The 12,399-nt window shown below is 44.3% G+C and overlaps 2 protein-coding genes across 19 annotated transcripts in view; one reads left to right on the plus strand and one right to left on the minus strand.

Moving 5' to 3' along the window:
- The window catches only part of PBRM1 (polybromo 1), a 56,068-nt gene extending 47,734 nt beyond the window's left edge, over positions 1 to 8,334 (plus strand). For all 16 annotated transcript variants that reach the window (XM_064156542.1, XM_064156550.1, XM_064156553.1 and 13 more), the window contains 3 exons: positions 2,231 to 2,301; positions 3,445 to 3,661; positions 4,317 to 8,334. In XM_064156542.1, the coding sequence (XP_064012612.1) occupies positions 2,231 to 2,301; positions 3,445 to 3,661; positions 4,317 to 4,489 (461 nt within the window). In that variant the 3' untranslated portion in view covers positions 4,490 to 8,334. The remainder of the gene's footprint in view (positions 1 to 2,230; positions 2,302 to 3,444; positions 3,662 to 4,316) is intronic.
- A 1,365-nt stretch (positions 8,335 to 9,699) lies between these two features.
- LOC135182446 (ubiquinol-cytochrome c reductase complex assembly factor 5) lies at positions 9,700 to 12,394 on the minus strand. 3 transcript variants are annotated; one of them, XM_064156568.1, is made up of 3 exons: positions 12,243 to 12,394; positions 11,444 to 11,614; positions 9,700 to 10,047 (listed from the first exon to the last, which is right to left on the minus strand). In XM_064156568.1, the coding sequence occupies exons 2-3, from the start codon at positions 11,592 to 11,594 to the stop codon at positions 9,980 to 9,982; spliced, it is 219 nt and encodes a 72-aa protein (XP_064012638.1). In that variant the 5' UTR covers positions 11,595 to 11,614; positions 12,243 to 12,394; the 3' UTR covers positions 9,700 to 9,979. The 3 variants fall into 3 exon arrangements, with proteins under 3 accessions (XP_064012638.1, XP_064012640.1, XP_064012639.1); XM_064156570.1 differs by lacking the exon at positions 12,243 to 12,394 and adding an exon at positions 12,079 to 12,127; XM_064156569.1 differs by lacking the exon at positions 12,243 to 12,394 and adding an exon at positions 11,911 to 12,009.
- Positions 12,395 to 12,399: the final 5 nt, after the last annotated feature.

Consider the following 12,399-nt stretch of genomic DNA (forward strand, 5'->3'; position numbering starts at 1 on the left):
ACACACATTGCACTGCTGGACACATGAGGTGTATGCAAAACCTCGACAGAACAGCATGTCCAGTAAAGCAGCAGGGCAAGGTTACTGGAGGGACATGCTTCAGCAGTAGTTTTGCTCCAGCTAAAAATTGAACAAATTGGTGTTTGTTTATCAGAGGTCTGCAAAGCTGAAATCAGCCTACTTGTATCCTTATGTCACTTGAAGAGCATCCTTCCACTCATCCTAACTTAAAGTGGGCTTATAGCTGGAATGTATTGATCTCGTTTTTTTCAGTTTGTTAATGTTTATCGGTGGTCAAACTGCACATAAAGGAACCTGGCCACGGGGGCACTGACACATATTACAGTAAAACAGTTAACAATTGAAGCTTCTTGATAAAACAGGAACTGAAAACTGTGGGGAGAAGTGTGTGTACTGTTGTGGCCCATCTTAGAATTGATTTTTGAGAGCATGTCTACCACATAGTTGTCATCTTTCAGCCACACTTTTTGATTTAAAAAAGACTTAATGAAATGAGTGTTTTTCCAGTGTAAATGCCACTCAAATGTCCCCATTATGGGGAAAAAGGTTCATTTGCCCTCTGATCCTGTTTTTTGCTGATTCTTTTCAGTTTTTACCTCTAATAACTCATATGCCTATTATTTAAAAGATATACATCCCATCCCACAGCAGTTAAGCTGTGGACAAAAGTGGTCTTGTTTGCTGCCTTCTACCTCACTTGCAACTATGTTTATCAGAAGCACTGTTGAGACCTTACCTGTATGTAAATTAGTTTGGTGGGTTTTGTTAATTTTTTAAAGTAACTTTTAGCTTTGTTTTTTATGAAAATCTCTCAGTATTAAGTGTGCAATTTTGCAGCTTCACTGGTCTGTAAGATTCACCATAATGTCACAGAGGGAGTGAGGAAATAGCTGTCTGTCTCTGAGCCTGGCCTTGACTCACCAAGGCATTTAGCACGTCAGCAACATACAAATGTTTGGGAAGCGAATCCATGACAGTGAAAAGTTTTTCCCACTGGAGAAGTGGACTGCGTGTTTGGTGTTTAAAACCATGAGGGGTATGGGCTAGAGCAAAAACAATGCCTGGGAATGGAGGACCATACATAAAGTGGTGCTAAATTGGGCTGGGTAGGCAAAGGGTGAAGCCATACTCCAGTGCTGGAAAGTACCCTCCTCCAGACCTCTTTGCTTTGTACCAAACCAAAACTCCCTGCCCCTTTCCATAACTTGTATTAATTGTTTTTTCCCTATTTCTGACTTGCTGTTAGTACAAATGCATTGGAAACAGGGGCTGTGATCAGAAGAGAAATGCATTGAAAATATGCTTCAGCATGCAAAATGCAGCAGCCCATCTTTTGATCACTGTTAGAGAAATCTGCATGCAAATGAAACCCTCAGGGAGAGCACAGTCAGTTTGCAGCTTTTGCCCTGGGTCAGTAGGAGAAGTGGCATAAACAGCAAGGGAGGCAGCAGCACGCATAACCTTCAGTTTTTCAGACCAAAGCATCTATGTGTAAAATATCAAGAAGTGCATGACTCTCGTTTAGATTTGTAAACTTTTGTATGTGAGACTGACATGGGTGTGCTCTGGAAAAGGTTCCACACAGTTCAGAAAAACTAATAACATTAATAGTGGTTTTCTGAAATTTATTTCAAATGGTCATTGGTTTCACAGGTGAGGCTGTTGAAGCTTAACCTGCAACTTACATTTTATGTTAGCGAGGTCTGACAGAGTTTGTGCACTGGCTTGGATTTCATCTTGCTGGGAATGTGTTTTATAAGGCTGAACACAAGGAAGTGGTAAATGTTGGTAAAGCAAATCAGCATTTTTTTTTCTTAAAAGATTACAGGAAGATCTTGTCAAGCCAAAGGCATATTTTATGAGTAAAAAGATTTAGCCAGAGAATCAATATGTAACATGGAAAAAAACCAACCAACTGAAAATCAAAAATTATTCACTTTGCATTTCTTTAATTAAATTAATTCCACAGGCCACATACCAGTGTTTGGTAGTTGTCATATTGGCTTTTTTTCTCTTTTTTTCATTCAGAGAATTCTAAAAGTATTTTTTTTTTTAACTGGGGGAGAGGGGAATGTTTGAATATTGTACATCTGCTTAAAATAACTCTGAGCAGTGATATATCTAAGAATGGATTCTTACTGTAGAAGACCAAAGAGATATTTCTCACTGCTCTGAAATAAGACTAATTATTTTGTATTTTGGAATATAGGTGTTATAGGACAAAATGTGGCCCCCATGGTAGGCACTCCAGCACCCGGAGCAAGTCCTTTTGGACAACAGGTGAGTCGGTTTTGCATTGTCATTGAGGATCAAAGGCTCTCAGTTCCCTTTTGAACGGATATGTAGGGATTCAGGTAGCCTTGCTTAGGGTAAACGTAAATCAAATGTGCACCAGGGTGCATGGGACCACTTAATACCTTACAGGCAGGGTCTGTGTCCGTATTTCTTGAATTCTTATTGGGCTAAGTAGGTTTTGCCCAGTGGGATAATTTTGGCAGCAGAAGCAACACAGTGTCTTGTTCTGTTTTCCTCCCACTAAACCAAGAGGAATCATTTCATCCACCATTAAATTGCTGTAATTAGGTTTTGCCCACTTTGGTGGTGCAGAAAGGACACTGTCCATTTCTCACCTGTTGATGAATGAGTAGAACTTCAGTTTGCTCCTGTATTTCATGAATTGATGATGAAGCAGATGTTCATTGGCAGTTCAGAATTTGCCAGCTGAGATAACAGTAATGACCGTTAGTGACTGATACAGATGAAGTGTTCAGCACATTTGTGGGTTTATGGACTAATTTTTTTTGTGTCATAAAGAGAAATGTGATTTGGCTACAGGATGTAAGTAAAACCAGAAGTTGAGTGAGAAAGTACTCAGGTGTGTATGTCATGACATTGAGTTGTTCCAGACCACAGGATGTCTGTGTCAAGAGTTCACAGTACTGCTGCATAATCACAGACTGTGATTTTTAAATTGACTTTTCTTTTTATTTTGTGCTTGAAACTTTTGGCTGGCAGCAGTTAGCATTTATTTTCTGAAAGTATCCCAGCTGACCAGTTGGTGAGGGCCAGTTTGGGTTAGGTGATTTAGAGATAAACCCTGCACTTCACAGACCACATGGTTTCTGATCAAATGAGAGAAAGCATGAAGGAGGAGTAATTAGTTGGAGAGAGGAGAAACAGTGATAGTATTCAGAGTGTATTTTCATAGATTAGAACTGTGAGCAGTGTTTTCTGTTCCACGTGAATATGGTGACCCCAACAGATAGTCCTGGCTGAAGTGTGTCTTCTGGGGAAACTTTCTTATGTCTTTGCTCCTAACCTGTTTTGAAGCTGTGTTGTGTGAGGATGACCTGATGCACAGATGTGAAGTGAATTCCTTGCAGTTCCCCCAAGTGTGATCTCTCCATCACTTTGTCATTGCAGATAGGAATCCTTGGCCCACCGGGACAGCAGGCACCTCCTCCGTATCCTGGCCAGAGCCCAGCAAGTCAGCCAGTTATGCAGCAGCCCACAACTCCCATGTTTGTCTCCCCTCCACCAAAGACACAGAGGCTTCTTCATTCTGAAGCCTATCTGAAATACATTGAGGGGCTTAGTGCTGAATCAAATAGTATTAGCAAGTGGGACCAGACTCTAGCAGGTAAGACTTTTGATGGTGTGTGGGATGTTGTCAGACAGAATACTTCTTTGGAACCATTAATATGTTGTGCTTTTAGGGAAAAGGCTGAATAAATGTGCTGCATAAATGTGCTATATGCAAGTAATTGTTAGAAACAAGCTTCTCAGTTTTAAGACTCAGCTTGACAAGGGTCTGGGCCGTCTCATTTAAAATAAACTATCACCTAAAATCATAGAATGGTCTGGGTTGGAAGAGTCCTCAAAAGGTCATCTAGTCCAATCCCCTCTGAAGTCAGCAGGGGCATCCTCAGTTAGATCTGGTTGCCCAGAACCACATTGAGCCTCACTTTGAACACCACCAGGGGTGAGGCCCCAGCCGCCTCCTTGGACAACCTGTTCCAGTGTTCCACTACCCTCATGGTAAAGGTTGAACCAGATTATTCTTGGGATCGCTTCCAACCTGGCATGCTGTGATTCTGCGTGTAATCCACAGCCCAGGAATTTGCATATTGTCATCAGGCCAATTCCACTGATGGTGTGTAAATCTAAGGCTCAGTTGTATAGGCTTAAGGACTAGGAGTCACAGTTCTACTGTGGAATTGTATCCACCTCTCTCTAGAAAAATCATGGTGGCTACCAAAGCCAGTAGCTAACTGGCCCCCCTCTTGTTCTTCCAGCACGAAGGCGAGATGTCCACTTATCAAAAGAGCAAGAGAGCCGACTGCCTTCCCACTGGCTGAAAAGCAAAGGGGCTCACACCACGATGGCCGACGCGCTGTGGCGCCTGCGAGACTTGATGCTGCGCGACACCCTCAACATCCGCCAGGCCTACAACATCGAGCACGTTTAGCCGCCTCACCGCCGCTCCCCTGGGCGCCACCGCTCTGTGGAACGGGAGCTGTTTCAGCCACCGGGTGGGAAGAGAGAACCGACAAATAATTTGTATTGCGTTTTACTGTACATTGCAGGAGCATTTTTATATAAGGACACTTTTAATAAGCATCTTTCACTTTTTGTTATATTGAGTTGACTTTCTCAAATACACAGATTTTTGCATATGTTTTCTTTGTTTGAAAGGCGATTTCATAATGGGTTTGAGTGTAGTCAAGGGTTCATCTTTCTTATACTTTATTGCTGAGAATCTGATGCCATTGTTTTTATATAAAAGAAGAAAAAAAAACGAAAACAAAAGTATTTACAGGTTGATACAGTGGAATGTGAACTTAGTCATAGTTTACATTGTAGAAGAATGTGTGTACATGTGCTTGTGTGCTGGGTGCTTCCGGCAGAAATCTCTCTTGGGTGTGAACAGGGAGGATCTCTCAAAAGAAGCTAAAGGTAAGCTGTGCGTTGACACTAGAGAAAAATGATATTTCAGGTCAATACTGAGGCAGCTGAGCAGGCCACAGCAGTCATGGAAGTGCTCGTGTGGATGGGACAAGGGTGTCTTGGCTGCTAACGTTGTCCAGTCCTGTCCAGTTACTGAATTGTGTAACCGAGGCCATCGTGATCCTGTGTCACTAACAGAATACATGTGCTAGCGTGCCCTTGAAAGGTGAAGTGTTCCATCTACCATGACCTGCTTTGAGGGTTCTGTGATGTCCTTAACACTGAGCAGTGGGAAGGGAAAGCTTCCTCCCTGAGCAATCTGTCTGCATGTGGGGCAGGCATGCAGAGCTTCAGACCAATTAAGGTGTGGGAAGGCAAGTCAGAGGAGAAGGAAAGTTGAGCTGGTACGTTAGTGAAGTAAGGTGACGTTTTTAAATTGACATATATTCTGTTAATGATTGGGCATTGGAAGACGGTTTTGGTATACTTTCTTTATTAATTCACCTTCATGAAAGTTTTGCAATGTGAAATTTGCCACCTAGATGAACTTTAGAGTCAAATACTACTGTATGGTATGTGTAAGGTGAACATACCTGGTACATTGGAGAAACAGTACTTTCAGTGCAGCCTTCAAGGGCTTGGGCTTGTTTTTCTCTCTTTTTAGCAAAATAAGGTAGGTAGACTCTTGCCAAATTTCAAGGTTGTGACTGCCTTCTGTCGAAGATTTACCCTAACTAACCTGTAAAGTTATTCCTTTGAAGCTAAATCCTTTTATAAATTTAATTTCAGAAGAGGGATTAATACTTTGGATTGCATTAAGTAACGGGGAAAGCTATATCACTTTGAACAATTTGTTGACAGGGACATAGTCACTGCAACTCAGTCTGAAAGAAGTGGTTTACTGATACGCTTCATGTTACTGCTAGAGATGTTCCTCATGTGGAAATGTTTTTAAACTCTTAATAGGACAGAGCATTTTCATTTGAGTACATTTGGGAGAAGGTTAAATATTTTTCTTCAAATAGTGGATATCTTGGGTTCTGTTTTGCTCTTGAAATCATTACCAATGAAGGAAGTGACATGTGCAAGTATGAACTGTTACTTACATTTACTGGCTAATTTCTGTCTCTCTCCTATTGCGATCCTCCAGTCATTGCACAGGAAAAATGTGTAATTACAAATAGGCACTTAAAGGCAGTTTAGGTCAGATGTGCAATGGATGTGAAGGAAATGAAGCAAAGCAACGTACAGGAACTCTGTAAGTAGTCCACCTGTGGTACAGAAATTCTTTACTGGCCTTTGTAAATGACCAATTTTATTTACTAAAGTAGAAACTGAATAGTCTTAGACCACCCCCATATATATACAGCAGTATCTGCCAATGGGTTTCAGTTACCACAGGCTTTGCAACTTCTAGCCACAAAGATGGGGCGGTAAAGTGAATCAGGCAGCAAATCCTAGTTTTTGAGTATTTGGAACTGTCATGGATTGTACTAATACACCACCAGATTCTCCTGCTTCTCAGCATTAACAAAAATCACACCAAAGAACCTGGGATGGATTTTAGTTAAGTTATTGTTTTATTTATTTTCTTTTGAGGACTGGATGAAACTCCCTTTGGAGCCTGTGTAACTCAGATGTTTAATTTATCTGAAGGTCAGTGATGAGCAGACTTGCAGCACTGGCTCTCTCCTGCCTGAGCAGCTGAAGCCCCACTTTTCACTGCTCTTTCTGGCCCAGGAGCAAGAGATTGGAAGTGCATATGAAACCTGGGTCCTCCTGCAAGGCAGTGCAGAGCACTACCACTAAGCCACTGGGCTGGCCCTAATCAATTATTTTAAGTTTTGTTTATTTATTTCAAAATAATGTCTCTGTATATTGGAGACATTTCAGTTGATTGCAGTAAAATATAGGCTATAATGGTTACAGTCTAGAATTCAAAACCAGCAAAAGAAACTCTTTTCTGACTCTGGTTTAAAAAGGAAGAAAAAAAAATCTGTCTGTCTTTCTCTCTCTCTTTGTGGATGTTTGAACCCTCATTTGTTTTCCACTGCCATTCGTTGTACTGGCATAAACAAACCTTTCATATTAAAATAAAAGTATGTATGGGACATGGGTGGCTTCTGTGAGAGTGGAAAATAGATAAATTTAGGGCCGGTATTTTCATAAACCAGTTGGAGACAACTAGTAATTATTTGTTCTCTTCCTCGGTCCTTCCCTTCCTGGGAAAGTTTTCTCTTCCCTGAGAATTTATTGTTTGTGTAAAAATTCAAAATGTTGATGTTGGTGACTTTTTTTTCCCCCCCAGCTTATGTTTCTGGACCTGGTTAATCCATGCTTGGCTTTTCATTAGCTCTTGTACTCCTGAAGGTTAAGCTACTAACCAGGTTTATAACATGTATGTACCATCACTTTGTTTACCTGAGTCTTTTTAATTTGAATAAAAATAGTTTGCAAAGTGTTTTGGATTAACCAGGTTTTAGTGTCCCATCAAGATTTTTGTTTGGATCTTATTTCAAATAATTATGGCTGTTGCTGATATACATTTTATCCAGCCCTTGGACCATGTGTGCTTGTGTGTGGCTAAGGAATCATTTTCTATATTGTCCTGTGTATTGCAAGACGTGCCTGGTGGGTGCTGAGAACAGTGATGCTGGAAAATGTGGTAGAAAATTGAGCCATAAGGAGCATGGAAGTAAACCTTGAAAATTTGGTGACTCATTGGGAACCATCTGAGTGGAGATGATAAGATTGAGTCAATCCCAGTTGCCCCTGCATCAGTTGCTTTTGAAAATAAACAGCAAGCCTTAATTCCATACTGGAAGCTACCCTGGTTCAGGACTCTCTTTTATGTAGCTGTGTAATAAAGGAAATTAGAACAGTAATATGGAGAAAAGCATCTTTTACACAATAAAATTGGAACCCAGAAATTAATGCCACAAACGGCAAGAAATACTAAGTGGTATCAACATCTTGAGTCTCAAGGTGCCTCTGACATAAAATGTACAAAGCGCTGTTTTAAAGAACCCTGTAGTTAGGTTTAATGAACTTGCACTCATGTCTTGGACCCAGGGTTGCCTGCTGTGCATTCTGCCAGCTTTACACCTTTCTGAGATTTGATGGTGGATGGTGCAGTTGTGCAGAAGAGACCAAATCATCCTCCACGTCTGGTTTGCTCAGTCTAAGATACTGAAGAACATCTGTACGTAGAACCCTCTTGACTGCAGATACACTAAATGGGAGCAGCATTTCAGAACGGCAGCAGGGTGCTTTGGACATCAAGTAAGAAATGGGATCAGATTCATTATGTGTGTAAAAAATTGCTGATTAATAAAATAAACCTCATAGTCCTTTTTGTTTACTGCATTTTCCAGAAGTCTAATTTGATCATCATACAGAGGATCCTTCATGAAGTCTGTGCACGTGTCTCCAGGCAATGCTCAAATTCATTTTCCACTGGATGATTTTTAGGAGAACTATCATTTACATTTGTGCTTGGTATAAAGCACCAACTATTGGTAACAGCTGAAGGAAATTGCTCAGGACCAGCAGACTCCTGCACTTCTCCTGGAAGGAGCTGAGGCTGGACATAATCAGAGTGCAGGTACAGTTTTCCATTTGGGTATGAAGTTAAAACATTGCCTTCACTGAAGGCAGTGGAAGTTTTGCTCCAGAAAAACAATTCACCAGTAGAAAACAGATGAGTGTGTTTTCCTTTCTCTGCTCTTGAAAGGCTGGGCCGAAAGTGCACTGCACTGCTGGGCCAGAGAGGAGTACAGACTGGGCACACACGTGCCTCCTTTACCAAACTTCTTTTCAGTACTTCCCTGGCTCAACACTTTCCAGGCAGAAGTAAAGGTTTTCCCAAGGAATTAATTTGATGTCCATTCAAAATATGCAGCAGCACAGCCACACCTTTAGTTCTCTTGACATTTTACCTGCTGAAAACAGAAGTAGCACTAGTGTCCAGATCAAGTCCTTGGAAGACACAACACAAAGTACAGCAAGTTGAGTGCTTCAGTGTACCTGCTTCACAACAGCCGCTGTGTCCTTAGTGAAAACTTTGTGGAAAAATGCTGTTAAGAGTGCACAGGAGTATAAGGACTCCCTCTGGTTTAAGGCTGATCTTACAACTGGATTCTCTGTGGAGCCCTCAGCATATGCACCTACCATAAGAAATAAAACAATGGCTTTAATATACAGTCCTCACTGGTAATTTTGCACCAGTTACTAGTCCACAGCCACCAGTGTATTCCTACACACCTGAGACCTGTCACTGTGACAGGCAGTACACGTGTCTGGGATACAGCAGTTAGCTTATGCCCTTCTCTGGGAAGACGGAAGTCCTGCTGAGACTGTCATTGCATATTCTTCTGAGTTTATGTCTGTTACCAGCTACATGCATCAGACTTTTTTTCCCCAAAGCCCTCAGCACAGTCCATTGCTGAAGTAGCAACAATGGGTCCTGCAGCACTTGTGGGCAGCGAAGCCTCCATGCATGACTTCCAAAACAGCATGAGCTGAGTAAACACCAAGCAGTAAGTCTGTACTCTTTATCTAGTTACAGTCATGCCACAGTGGAAAAAAAGTCAGATGCCAGAGCAGTTTCTGTCAGTACAAAGGAAATTAAAATTGCTGTTTTCACAGTGCTTAGATGCATGCAATACATTGTATTTCTTTCCCCTTCCCTTGTTACAGCAATGGTGCTTCAAAGAAAAGCAGTAGCCAAACTGTTTATTCAGTTTAGTTTATTCAAAAGTACTAAACAAACATTAAAGTTGCAGAGGCCTGAACACAATGAACCTTTTATGACTGTGTTTGGCTTACAGATATAAAGGAGATGGAAAAAGAATAAAATGGCCCAAACCATCTGCAAGCATATCACACAAACTTGTCTCTGCTGGGTGAGCTGTAATCCACAAAACCTTCCCCTGCCATCAGCGTGGCAGTAACACTTCTTTGGTATTAATACAGTTGAAGCATTCAGAACCTTCCCCTCGAACTGCTTCAGCTAAAATTCCCTTTTTTCCATCCTGGCAGCATACTGTCTTTCCGATCGTTTCCTGCGGTAAACATCATCTGCCAGAAAAAGATGTTTTCCCATTAGTGTTTTCCAAGTGCAAGACAGTGTGAAATGTACAAAGCCACTCTCTAAACTTTTCAATTCAGTTTTCTCTTGCAGGCACTGACTGACAGGCAGCTGAAAATTCAAGCCAATGCAAGTCTTTATTACCGCTTAAAAATAGCTCAGGTTTTCCTTCCCACTCAGGCTAAAGTTTTTCCCACCACTCCTTATGAAATGTTCTAAAGGAAGACTGAGTTTCCAGTGTGAGTTAGTAATTTCTTGTCTACTTTCCCACAAGGGTGATTATAAATACCCAAACTAGCTGAAGCCAAAGGGAAATTATAGGCACAAAACCAATGCCTAAGGACTGTCAGCACAGCTTCATTAGCTCAGCTGCGTTAATAAAAACCCAAAACATGGGACTATACCCACTGTCAGTCATGCCAGTTGTTCTTCCTGCCTCCCCTCACCCAAATGACCCCTGGAAGACATCATCAGTCTTAGACTTTGCCACTTTGCACGGATTATGGAGCAGCAATAAGGCTAAACTGCACAGTGATTATTACTGCAGTGTAGTATCATTTAGGCACAGCAATTATTTTTATCCATGGGAAAATAAGGCTTAAGTTAAGATGTGGCTGCCACGCAAATCCTGTGCTTCAGCTTCTAACCTGATTTTATTACTGTATCAGTAATCTGAAACTGAAAACAATACAACCCAAGCTTTCAGAAGTGAGCAAAGAAGCTATTTATTTGCAATGAGCTTGTCATCTCTGGAAACTCTATCAAGCTGTCCTATTTTTCAAGAGACTCAGCTAGATTTCCCATGAAAATGAGACTATTCTCATACGCAGCAGATTTGATCCTTCACTCGAAGTACACAAAATTCCTAGCAAGGTTTCTTGGATGCCACAATGAAACAGTGCTTCCAGAAACCAAGTGCCATTAGCTGAGTTTTGAGGACTCGTTTTGGTTCTTTTTCAATTTTAAAAAGTTACATTTGAGATGAACCCACAACCTACACTTAAATTCTGACCACCCCAGTGAGTCTTCAGTGTAATAAATATGCAATTTAGTATTCTAAATCCACTTTTTGTTTCTGCCCAGTACGTTCTGCCAGAGAGGCAGAATCTGGAGTGTGATACCCTGCACTGAAGAGGCTGACTTGCTGATTGTCTTTCCGCCAGGTGAGGACCCCGCATCAAACGCTGCCGAGTTCTGGCTGCTTTTACGGAGAAGCGCCTCCGCTGTGCTCGCCACTAGCAGGTGCTGTGGCACACGGTACCGGATGACACCAGGGGCCGGTGCGCGACCGCCGTGAAGTGGGAAGGTGCTGAGAGGTAGCGGTGACTCAGCGGGGACCGGGCTGCCTCCGGCCGCCCTACCGGGGATCAGCGGATCCTCACTTACAGAAGGTCTCCTTGCCAATGCGGGCGTTAATCATGAACCACTCCATAGCTCCCCCGAGGAGGAAGAAGAAGGGCAGGAACCGGTACGCGCCGAAGCGCTGCTTCCCAGGTACCAGCTGCAAAAGGCGCTTCACCCTCTTGCTCACAAGCATGGCCGGGGTGAGATCGAAGCCTTCGCGTAGGAAGAAAACAAGGAGGCGTGTGAGAGGCAGGACGGTACGTACAACGGCCCCCAGCCCAGCGCGGTCAAACCGCGACCGAGTTGTCCCGATGCAGAGGAGCCCTAGGCGCAGGGCCGCGCGGCCTCGTATTCCCCGGCACGCCGGTGGCGGCGTGAGAAGCGGGCGGCCGGGACCCGGCTCGGCCCCTCAGCTGTGGCAGGGCTCGGCCATGGAGGCCCCTCAGCTCGCGCCTCGCCCCCTCCTCCCCGGCGCGGGCCGCGGCCAGTCGGCGCAGGGCGCCCCTCACCTCCGCGCGGGCCGCGGCCAATCAGTGCAGGGCGCCCCTCAGCTCCGCGCGGGCCGCGGCCAATCAGTGCAGGGCGCCCCTCAGCTCCGCGCGGGCCGCGGCCAATCAGTGCAGGGCGCCCCTCAGCTCCGCGCGGGCCGCGGCCAGTCGGCGCAGGGCGCCCCTCACCTCCGCGCGGGCCGCGGCCAATCGATCAGGGCGCCCCTCACCTCCGCGCGGGCCGCGGCCAATCGATCAGGGCGCCCCTCAGCTCCGCGCGGGCCGCGGCCAATCGATCAGGGCGCCCCTCACCTCCGCGCGGGCCGCGGCCAATCGATCAGGGCGCCCCTCACCTCCGCGCGGGCCGGCAGCCGCCGCCGCCGCGAGCGGAACACCGTGTCACTGCCCACGTGACCCCGCGCGCGGCGGCTCGCCTCGTCTGGCCGGGGCGGGGCGGGACCGAGGGCCGGCACCGGGGCAGGGCTACAGGCATCGGAGTGTGTAGAGTGG

This window comes from Pogoniulus pusillus, chromosome 16 (assembly GCF_015220805.1).
Source record: "Pogoniulus pusillus isolate bPogPus1 chromosome 16, bPogPus1.pri, whole genome shotgun sequence".
Lineage (NCBI taxonomy): Eukaryota > Metazoa > Chordata > Aves > Piciformes > Lybiidae > Pogoniulus > Pogoniulus pusillus.